Here is a 12,292-nt window from a genome sequence, read left to right as displayed (position 1 = left end):
GAAGAAGAAAGTTAGCATTATAAACTGGTAAAAAATAATAATAATAATAATAATTTTAAATATCTAATAATGATAAAAAACTAAATATAGTTTTCTCAATATTTCTCCCTTTTTTTATATGATTTTCCAGTGATTCTCTCCCTTTCTCTTTCTTTTAACTAATTTTCAGGTAGTCTTTGTCACCATTTACTATTTTTTTGCAATTTGGGGGACACTTAATGCCAGGCTGCTGATTGCTTTTTATTTTTTACCATGTTTTTGATAGAAATCAAACCAATTTGCTCAAATTTCAAAAATTTACATGCGTGTGAAAGGCATCTGAACACAGCACAAGAAAATGGGTGTTGATCCAGGTTTGAAAGGATTAATTCCAGTGCATCTACACAGAGGAAGGTATATGTATATTTACAAATGATAATCTGTCATTTATGCACAGGCTGGACATAAGGCCTCACTGATGTGATACTCTTCCACCCGTGAGAAGGTCTTTTTTTGTTGCTTTCTTTATCTTGTTTCATTAATTTCATTCATTTGCTGCAGGTCTCTTCCTCTGCAGGATCCTCGGCTGTTACTCAAGTCATTAGCTTAATTTCTGTCTTGAAAAGGATCAGCAAAGAAGCTTTGAAACAGATTAATAAGTGCATACAGCAAACGTATAGTAGTGCGACTGCAACAGCAACCTCCGTATGTGCGTGTATGTGTTGAGTGTGTGTGTGTGTGTGTGTGTGTGTGTGCAGAGCGTGTGTACAGGTGAGCGCCCTCATCTAAAAGCTGATAAAAGCAGTAAAACTGCTGCAGTACAGCATGTTGATGATATTGGGCACTGAGCTTCTTGTGCAGCTCAGATAGAAAGCTCAGAGCTTCCTCCTGCTGAGCAACTCCATCGTTTTCAGCCTTTCACATCAACAGCAGGCACAACACAGGAGCAGAGAACACACAGCAAGGGTTTACAACACTGGACGAGTTAAAAGCAAATGAAAAAAATCAAGTATTAGATGAGCAGCTTTAGATTCTGTCAATCTAATTCTTTATTTTAATTATTTTTTCTTTACATTTTTATTTGAAGAATTTTACCCAATATGTATTGAAATTATTGGTTTTAGCTTGTATACAATACACCATTGGCATCATTGTTATTAATATGGATGCTTCAGCAGCCACACTATTGTTCTTCTTTTCTTTATTAGTGTGGATGCTATTGCTATACTATTGTCATCCAAATCTCCGTGCGTTTTTCCCTGGCTAACTAGTTCTGCATACTTTGTGCTATTTAAACCATTAACCAACTATCAGAACGTTCAGCTCGTTCAGGACATTATTGCTATGACTTTTCTCATTTCTACTCTTTATACTTTTAAAATATTAAGTTTTTGAGTTTTGGCGATTTAAGTTTTATGCTTTTTTCAGACGATTTCTGCGTTTATAATGGAGTCAAATGGAGACGGAATGTTGGAGGTCAGAGCACGTGACATCACTAATGAGCTCCCGCACTCTGGATATCTCTGTCTCTGCTCTTTCTCAAATAAGTCTTCTGCTGCCCACAGTTTAAGGTCTTCATACACAATTTGTACACCACAATGTAGGAAAACTTGTGGCAATCGAGAAAAGTAGGTTTGAAAGCTCACAACCCAACACAGCTGGCTCAGTGCACCTCCAAAGGAAGAGAGACCCAAAAAATCCCCGATTTACTCCAATACAAACTGAGATGAGAAATTTCTGGAAATTTGCCGCTGCAAGCTTTTTCTTCCACAAGGATTTGGGATATTTAGCAGATATTTTTTCAGGCTATTTCAGGTATTTCTGCATTTGTCACAACCTCTTTTTGCTTCCTGTTGTAATATTTTAACTATTTTTTGAAAGGTATGGCTGTAAAATGGAGAAGTTTGACAGGGACATTTCCTTTTAATTCAATTGCCTCCTTTGAGCTGACCTGAGAGGAGAGGGAAGAGGAGGGGTGCAGTTGGGCCATTAATTACCATGGCAACTGGCACTTACACACACACAGAGTGCCATCCTGGTATGTGCGTGACTTTTCCAATACAAAGATGCCATTTAGTGATGCCTGGTCCACCTGTCCACTGGTCATTAATGGTTAACTGACCCTTTATTTTGCCATCATTGGCCCTTTTGGCCCCTCAGGTGGAGGGGGCCCTTAATTGGCCCTTCCAGCCAATGAAAGTTGCCAGTTAATAATTACTGGCCCTTGTGGCCCCTCAGGTGGACGGGGCCGCTAATTGGCCTTTGTGGACAATGAAAGTTGCCAGTTAGTAATTAATGGTCCACTAAGGGGGCCTCCAGAGGACGGGCCACAAATAAGCCACTGATTGGCCTTTGTGGCCCCTCAGGTGGACTGGGCCCTTAGTGGCCCTTGTGGCCTCTTAGGTGTCTTTGTCTGTTGCTCTGTCTGCCTCATGTAATGCTCCTCATAGTGATAGAAGTACTGCCACCTTCTTTACTTCCAGAACTACAACTACTACTACTATAGCTAACGCTCATGCTACTAATACTACTAGTACTACCTCTCCTGTACTTTCTGGTCAACTGCTACCTCTTCCTACTTTAAAATATAAAAACCATTTTAGTGTCAAAATGCAATACTCCTCAAGGAGCCTCTCATTTTATTTTCTACATTTTATCCCTAAAATATGAAACATTGATTATTTTAAACTTTTCAGCTGACATCAACTTCTTCCTATGACACTCTTGCAGTTCAACTTGTAGCTTCTTCACTTTAAAGCAGTTCAGCTTTCATTTCTGCCAGTTTTTCAGATATTTCGGTCAATTTGTAATACATCTCTGCATTTTCAGCAATAAATTTATGCATTTTCAGCAATAAATTCATGCATTTTCAAACATGCTCTCAAGCTCACACACGCATGTTCTGCAGGAAATGCATTTTCTAGTTACATTTAATACCTGAACTCCATGCATTTTGGGTACTGGCCAAAATGTGCAGAGTCATCTAAACAGCCAGTTATTCCAAGTTGACATTAAATGCTTGCTCAGATTTTTGCACTTTACATATTCTTTCATCACACACTTTCTGATTAAAATCTTAATTTAAAAGATTTACAATGGAGAACTTTAGCATTGCCTCTGTTCTATGTACATTTCTTTTACTTCATGAGCATATTTTCACATCATGTTTCAGGTTTATAACAGAGAAAAATAAAGTCAAATTCATTTTGAAATTGAATCCCATATTATATATTGGATTTAAACAAATATATAGATAGAAAAGCTATGTATAGATAGATAGATAGATGGATAGATGGATAGATAGATAGATAGATAGATAGACAAGTAATACATGCTAAAAAATGCAACATATGTAAGAACTGTCTGAAATGTCTGTAATTTTTGTCCTTAAAAAATATCATCTAATAATCAAGTCATTCAAGTCATTTTCTTGTAAACTACTATTTTTTTGCAACTTGATGTACACATCTTGCCAAGTTGCTCATTGCCTTTTCAAAAAAAAATCAAACCAATATTTTCAGGTCCCAGAGGTTTAAATGCTTGCGAAAGGCTTTTGAACACAGCACAACAAAACTGATGTCGACCCACATTCTCAAGGGTTAAGAGATAAAAAACATACAATATATGCAATATTAACTATCACCACTGTAATTCACTTTTAAATATCATGGGGGTGAATATTTTTAATTGTGTGTACTAACAAAGTAGTACACACATTATTCCATGAAACAAATATTATCCACATGAGACAGAGAAACAAATAAATCGTTTCACAAAACAACCAACGCTCTACAAACGAGAGGGAAAACACTGAGAATAAAGATGAGTGGGAGATGAGAGAAAAAGAGTAGGGAATGAAGTGAGCAGTGGGGGGTTTGTTTCTCCACACCCCTCAGTGTATTACAACCAGTAGACAGGAAGTGTTTAACCATTAGGTGAGCCTTGGTAAAGATTCTACCCTACTCCCCACAACCCCTCCCTCCTTCTCTGGGGAGAACAGAGAAGCTTACACAAGCAGATTTAGCACATGGTATTGACTTAAGAAGACATTCTCTTACTTTTTTTGTCAAGGCAATGCCTTGGGAAAAAAAGAAGAGAAAAAGACAAACAAATGAGAGGATGGGAGAAGAGATAGAGAATGTGAATCCAATACATGATTGCACTGGGGTGGGGGGGGTGGGGGGGTCTGTGATCCTCATTGTCTGTTCAAAATGATGGATAGAGGAGGTGGAAGTAGATGAGTAGTGGGATTGTACTGTGGGTTTAAACACAGCATCAGAGTCAAAAGTAGTACACACCACCACTTAGTCACAAGTCACACTCGACTAATACCGGCTGTTCAACGCCGATACTGACTTTACAGTCTCGCACTGAAGCCAACACCGCTGGCCTTTTCCCCTCACGGACTCAGTATTTTCAGTCCTGTTCATTCAGAAATTACAGTTTTCAAAAAAAGGTCCGAAGCCAGGAAATAAATAACCACAATAATAACACACACACAGGAGCACACACATGCACACACACACACAGGCACGACATATAGAAACAATTCTTTCACGTCTTCCTTCAAGTCTTTAAAGGCAGGATGCGGCTCTCTACAATCTGCTGTGTAGAAACCTGCTGCTTCACACCAGAATTATTTTTCTAGATAAATATCAGATATGAAAAACCGTAAAAACCGTATTGCTAACTTCAAGAATCTCTATCATGTTAGAGGAGGACTACAGTAAATTAACCCTTTGATTCCTGAGAAAACTGGCTTGATTTCTTTCAAAAACATGAGAAGAATGTGATAAGCAACAAAAGAAGTGATCCCAAATTAGCAAGAAATTAGTAAAAAAAAGTACAACAAAATGACCTGAAATTTTGTTTAAAAATAATATTATAAATTAAAAGATTATAAGAATTCTATAACACAATTTTAAAAATATTATTATCACAATTAGCAATAGATGTAGATTTATCTAGCTTTTTTTTTCACTAGTTTTGTTTCCCTAGACATTTTGCCCTAGCTTTTTTAAAATTTTTTCTTTTTAATTTTCTAAATCTTCTAATTTTTTTTGCAATTTGTGGAACATGTCTTATCAAGTTGCTTATTGCCACCTTTGTTGCTGTGTTTTTTAAAGACGTCTCACCAAATTGCTCAGGGTTCAAAGGTTTAAACACTTGTGAGAGGCATTTGAAAACAGCACAGGAAAAGTCCTGTCGTCACAGGTTTCAAATGATAAATATGAATCTCTATCAGCAATAGCTTGCACATCACTTACCACAAATATAAGACATCAGAAAACCTAGACTGGTGTAAACAACAACAACAACAACACAAAATGTAACACTCAAAAGTTCATGGTTGGATGACACATTCCTGTGTATCCCCATCATCTTTCTCTTTTCAGATGTAAGACATTTGTTTAATGTTCACTGTCCACAGTATGTTCCTGGCTCTATGTAGGAATGGTAGAAAAAAAAAAAAGCTTTGCATAACAGGAGCTGTGGAGTTTGGAAGCTTTTAACTGTTTGGCTGACGGTGCAGCGAGAAGCCTGAGTCTCCTCAGGGCACAGAGAAAGACAGAAACATGCTACAAACTACCTTGCAAATCAGTCAAGTTGTAAGAAAAACATGACAATATATTCAGATGGAAACCTTTCACTGTTTCATTAAGAAGACAATGACGCATGTAAACTAAAGCCTGTCTGTGCACTGTAAGGTCCACTGTTACTCCCGCCGGCTTCAGAGGAAAATCTGCAGTGTAGAAGAGAAGCTTTCAGCAGTAAAGAAATTAACATCTCAAAGCCCATCCCTCCCTCCACTGCTGCTACACTATCATTTTGACATGAGCAGACAAGCATTTGGTCTTTTTTTTAACAACACTTTTTTAAAAATTCTATAAAAAAAGCATCTAAATTGAGAGACAAAATAGTACAACTTTATGTTATTTTATAGGGTTTTCATCACTCACTCATCATTCACCATGGGTGTCGTAAGCAAAGAAAGCAAATAGATTAACACACACACACACACACACACACACACACTACGAGTGACAGACTGCTTCCCTGAGGACTCAAGGTGTTTGTGTTGCCGCATGGAGCGTGTGTGTGTTTGTGGCTCTCAGCTGGTGCATGCTCTGTATGTCTGCATGTGCTCTTGTACTTGTATGTGTGTGTGTGTGTGTGTGTGTGTGTGTGTGTGTGTGTGTCTGTGTGTTGCCAGCATGCGGATGGTCTGGGCTGCCCTGTAAAGGTGATGTGTGGCAGCTATTTGGGGTCTGGACGTGGCAGGTTAGCTCACTGCAGCCCGCTTATATTTTATATGGCAGGTCTCCCCAGTCTTATCATATTTTATATGGCCGCAATAACAAACTGTCGAGAGAGAAAGGGACCGCCTGCCACTGCACATACTGCCAGTAGTAAAAACCAGGCACACACATACAAATACACACAAACACATGCCCACAGAAGCATGGTTAAATGTGCTGGCGCATAACATGGCAATTGACCGATTCAGTGCCAATTGAGTACTTTTACAGTAAACAAACAGAGCAAGGCACACAGAATGATAAAAAAACGAGGCACAATTAATAGAAACACAACCATCTGAATGACAGGCAGGCAGCCACTCCAAGTACTCATTTGCTTCTATTGTCTAATTCAGTTCTGAGCTGACATCTGTCACTCTTCTGCTGCCCGCTGAACACACGCTCACACACACACACACACACACACACACACACAGCAGGTAGGGTGGCTCCATGTGTTCATCAATTCATGGCCACTGAGAGTGTGATGAGGAGAGGCACATGATGAAAAAAAGTTGAGTATTTTCAAGCAGCAAGTGACATAGAAAAGTGTGATGAAGACACAGACACCCCACTGAGCAATTTAAGATATTTAATACATTTCCATTAAACTTCTATTTGTTTTTAGAAGTTTAGTTATACAAGGTTAAAAAGAGAGAGTTTAGTAAACATCTAGTCTCAGCCTTGATGAAAGAGCAAAAAAATCTTTGTTTATGGCAAAAAACTAAACATTCATGAAGTAAAAACAGGGGTATGCAGTTAATTATTTTCAGATTTGTATGCATTTTTAATATAGTTAAAAATATGGTATAAGATCAGGCAATATGTAAATCCAGGTCTATAACAGGGCTAAAGATTGGAGATAATGTTAAACTGACATCTATTGCTCAGTGGGAACTAAAGTTTTAAAACACATGAATGACCTGTACTCAAGTTGGGAAAAAATGACATCTATTAAATAAGAAAAAAAATGTTGGGAAAGTCATGGGACACTTTGATGGAAGGATGAGAAGGAGGAGAGATTTCAGAAAAAAATTGAAATAAAATTTAAAGCTGAATGTAAAAGTAGAGTGAAAGAAGAAGGCAAACCTGGAGAAAAAGAAAGAAGAAAAAGAGGAGTAAAAAGTGAGCTGACAGGGGGAGTGGGTGCTGACGGCTGGAGTGATGGGTGCTTTCTTACCTGGGGCAAATAGAGGAAAGCAGGGGGGCACTGCAGAGAGTGGGGTAACATCCCGGACCCGGACAGTAGCACACAGCCGGAGTTCGCCATAGAGCACAGCATGTGGAGACGGGACACTTTACTCATCGAGACTGAGGTACACCTCCACTCTGTCTGTCCTCTCACCTCTCAACCTCTCTGGACCTCTTTGTCTCTCTCTGTCTGTCTCTCTGTACTTCTTCACACCTCCTTACTCTCTTCTTGACTCCTGTCAGTGGCAGCGATGAGCAGTCACACACTTACTACTTCAGTGGATATAGACGAGGGATGCCTGCGCAGACACACACCTACACGCACACACTACACACTGCAACTGCCAACACACACTGAGCAGCTGAGGCGTCGGACGGATCGTGTGTGTGCGGGTATGTGTGAGTGTGTGTAGGACTCTAATGTGTGCAGACAGGCAAAGTGATGCTTCTGCTTCTGTCCTTCTCTCCTCTGTTTACTTTGAGAGGAGGAGAAGCCAAGGCACCCGAATGGGCTCGGAGGGAGGGAGAGAACGAGGGATGGAGGAGGGAGGAGGGGAAAGAAAGGAGTGTAGAGGGGGAGGCGGAGGGAGGAGGCGGAACAAAGGAGGTATGGGAGGTCCCTGATGAAGGAGAGGCAGCAATTGGAGAGAAGGAGCGGGGCTGGGAGGGAGGGGTTTGAGGGGAAAGGAGTGGCTGGGAGTGGGAGGAGGAAAAGGAGGGGGAGGGAAGTCTCCAGGGTATTCTAACATCAAATGGGCAAGCATGAGAGAGAGACTGAAGCAAAGAGAAAGAGTGTTTGTGTCTATTTCTGTGTGCACATTTACTCAGAGAACAATATGAGAGCAGCTGATCCATGCTGTTAACCCTTTCCACACCGCTTCAGGACAGACCCGGCACCAATGGCCAACTCATAATATTAACAGCTGTTGTGCTGCCAACACTTTGCAAAGAGAAAACTAAAGTAAATCACAAGCCTGCTCTCCTCAGGCTTTTTTATAAACACATTTTTATTCCTTTAATGTCCTGCTGAACCGTTTTTTGTAGAGCATATTTTAAGTATATCTTCATGTAACTGTGTTTAAGTCAGCTCAACCTGACTGCGCTATCTCATTCCATGTAGGTATGTTGTGCTTAAAAAATCCACTAGACGTCGCTTTCAACAGTCTGCCTTTTCAGTTTGCGTCCTACAGGAAATTAAGAACAAGAAAAGTCACTCCAGACATCAGTGTTCTGTGTGGTGCGATTTCAGGTATTTATTTAACATGCTATAGATTCACAGGTCTTAATGAACAGATTTTTGTAACTTGGTACAAAAAATGAAAATTAAATTAAAGTGAAATAATTTTGAAAATACAGCTCTAACAAACAGTTTAGCCTTTTATGGTAAAGGTAGTGAAGCTAGGCTAGTGAAATTGAAATTGACTTTTTGCAAAGCTATAAAATAATTTCTAACCAGTCATTGTTGTTAAATGATACATTTAATGTTATCCATTACATATTTGGTGAAAATAAATGTAAGTATGATTTCTTACTGCCTAAAGCATTGTTGAGTTGGCCTTTTTTGGTCAATGGTAGTGATGCTAAGATAAATTTAATTTTTTTAAATGAAATACAACAATGATGCATATTCACTGTTGTTATTCCATCATATATTTGGTGAAATAAATCATGTCAGTATGATTTTTTTTAACCATTTCTGAAATATTTTTAAAATACTGTAATGGTAGAAATGTGTGTAAATAATACACGTCCTGGTGATACTATGAATTCCTTTGACATAAATTGATGTATTTTGGCATACTATACTACAGCACTGTACAAGTTGATTACTGGTGATTTTTTAAAATCTATTTATTATTATTATTATTATTATTATTATTATTATTATTATTATTATTATTATTATTATTATTATTATTATTATACCAAAAAAAGTATAGGGTCTGTTAAAAAAATTATTGAAAAATAATTTTTATTGTCATGAAAAAAATACAATATTCTCATTGCTTTTTTCTTGGTCTTTAAAGAGATATGCGCACATTTTTATGCAAAAATCAAATCAAATGAAAAACACTCCATTGATCTCCCCAACACATTCTTCCTCCTGTAAATAACTTCAGTTGTGTTACTACAGAACTTGCATCATCCAAATGTGATTAGAAAGCACTACAACCAGCTGCTGTAGGGCTTTGTTCAATCCAAAATGTGTTTTTTGTTTGTTTCTGCCCCCCCTAGTGTCATGACACTTAGATTTTATTCTCTAATTGTTTTGATGAAAAGTAGGAATTATTGTAAGGTGGAACACTCAGCCCCCAAAATAATTTCATTTTATTTGAGAAACAGTTAAATGCGGAAACAATTATAGCCGTATTTAACGCCTTTGCAAAAATCACAGAGCTGATGCAACGGCTTAATTTAATTTATAGCTTAGCTGTAGGGAGGATATTTTCTTTAAGCATTTCCCTAGAAAGAACAGAGCTAATGGCTGAATAATGAGATACAGTAAAGTATACATTCCCCACTCCTTCCTCCCCTCCTTTTCTCCTTCTGTGGGGCCTCAGAGGGGGAAGGCAAGCAGCAGTTTATTTATATTTTGGCATTGTATTTGTTGTTTGATGTACTACAACACTGACTAAATGATTTAGTTTAATCTGATGCTGGCGGAGGGAAGTCAGTTTCACACACCTCCTCCACGGGGGGGGTTATTCCACCACTCTATCTTCTACCCGTTTTATCCTTTCTCTCACTGTCAATACATACACACACACTTTGATATTGATATTTTATATTGATACAGTATTAAATTCCATTAAAATTAACACTACTGCTACAGCATTTTCAATTGATTTTAAATACTTTATTGTCAATAGTTTACCACATTAAATACATCGTTGGATTTATAAAGAGAGAGAGAGAGAGAGGGGCAAATGAAAATAATCTTTCCATGAACACATATAAACCTATTTGAACATACCTCATTATGCACATAAAAATCTACCCATCTATCTTTACACATTTCAGCTATGGCCTTCTCAAGTAGATATGAGAACTGACGAAGTGAAAGACTGAATAACTGTGATTGTAAAACGTTGTCTTAGGTCCAAAAGAGTGACTGAAGGTGTCATTCTTACTACAAAATTGATAACAGTTTTGCTTTTGTGACTGATAACTTGCACTGATCAGATCTGAAGTCACATTGTCAGACACACAGGCAGAGAAACAGAGGTCTAAGTTAACTGTGAACCATTTTTCATTGCAATTACTCAAAAATGCATTCAGTGACCACGTTTCACAAAATCCATTCATTCTTTTCTCATTCATACTCCACTAGCACTATATACAGCACATCTTAAATGGCTAACATACATAGCTAACACAGCTAAAACAGAATGGTGACAAATTTTGTGCATTTTTGCAGAAATGTTATTAAAATATATAGAAAATCATACCACAATATTAGCAATTAATAAAACAATAATCATTCCGCATACAAATGAGCCTGCCCAAATATCTTTTTTTTACCTAAAAGGATGAAGAAGGACAGCTTCAGAATGATTTTGTCTTTTGTTTCATTTAGTTTTTTTTAATAATTGTTTCAGCCCTTGCATTTCAAGATTTTTGTTTTTTGTTTCAACTCTTTATTTTTCACAATCAAATTACACTACTTTATGCAAAGACAGGAAAAATAAAGGATGCATTTCTGATTCATTCTTGTTACATATAATAAAGTATAGATGAAGTGAAATGGTGTTTTAATGAAATAGTGATTTATATCATTAGAACTTAAAGGCTCATCATCTCTGTTAATTCATGTAGTTGATGTTTTTTAGGAGATAGTGTAGATTCAGTTTCAATTCAGTGTATGCGCTCTAATTGAAAGTTGTTCCCAGTGTATAGGAACCTATTTTAGACAAGTAATTCTTGTGCTGCTATCAGAAACCTTTCCCAAATGTTTAAACCTTTACACCCTGAGCACATTAGTGCAATTTTATTCAAAAACATGGGGAAAAGTCAATGAGCAACTTGATATGAAATGTTCCACAAATTGCAAGAAATTAGCAGATTTAGAAAATAGTTTAAAAGATTAGATAAAATGTCTAGGAAAAAAATGCAAAAAAGATAGGAGAAAAAAATATTACAAATATAAAAATAGCATATTAAACTTATGTTACAAAATTATTATAATTTTTAAGTACTTTTAATGAGTTTGTTTCTTTGTTTACTTTTTTAGTTTTTGTTTTTGTTTCATTTCTTGTCTTTTTCATTTTTTATTTTACTGATTTTTTTGGTCTTTTTTTATTAATTTCTTGCAAATTTTGGGGGTCATTTCTTCTTTTGTTGCTCATTGTCGTCTTCCGTGTTTTTGAAAGAAATCAAGCCAATTTGGCAAGATTTCAAAGCATTAAGATAAAAACTGTTTGGCCAAGAAGCATGTTGGTAATGCAGACTGTATGAAGACTTTTAAAGAGTGGCTTTTGTATTGGCTGGTGCATGCTAGCAACAGAAAAAAAGCCTGTAAAACCCAGAGGCAAAGGCAGGATACTAAAGCCCACACTGGTGTGCATTAAGTATCTCTCCTCATTTACTTTATGATTACACACACACACACACACACACACACACACACACATATGCACGCACGCATGGAGGCTGATTGAATGACAATCTAATCTCCAATCTAGCTGTAATGTATCATTATCTAAAAATATTAGCCAATGTTTTGAATTTCCTGAGTGTGTGTGCTCATGTGTATAATATGTATGTTGGTTTTTATATCAAAATCTACTGCAGATACGTTGAGTGCTACATTACTTCGAAAACTG

At 37.3% G+C, this 12,292-nt stretch overlaps 1 protein-coding gene across 8 annotated transcripts in view; it reads right to left on the bottom strand.

Annotated features, from left to right (window-relative positions):
• rbfox3a (RNA binding fox-1 homolog 3a) overlaps positions 1-12,292 on the bottom strand; it is a 939,385-nt gene that overhangs the window by 234,244 nt on the left and 692,849 nt on the right. The window contains exon 1 of one of the 8 annotated variants that reach the window (XM_088070023.1): positions 7,459-7,917. The exons of the other annotated variants lie outside the window; for them this stretch is intronic. Coding sequence (XP_087926149.1) covers positions 7,459-7,584 — 126 coding nt within the window. The 5' untranslated portion in view covers positions 7,585-7,917. Of the gene's footprint in view, positions 1-7,458; positions 7,918-12,292 lie in introns of those variants that run through there. 8 annotated transcript variants of the gene reach the window in all.

The sequence above is a fragment of the Plectropomus leopardus genome, chromosome 19, assembly GCF_026936395.1.
Source record: "Plectropomus leopardus strain MGB_pleo_1.0 chromosome 19, ASM2693639v1, whole genome shotgun sequence".
Classification (NCBI taxonomy): Eukaryota; Metazoa; Chordata; class Actinopteri; order Perciformes; family Serranidae; genus Plectropomus; species Plectropomus leopardus.
Note: the sequence above shows the minus strand (reverse complement) of the source record. Positions and strands in the feature narration are given on the sequence as shown.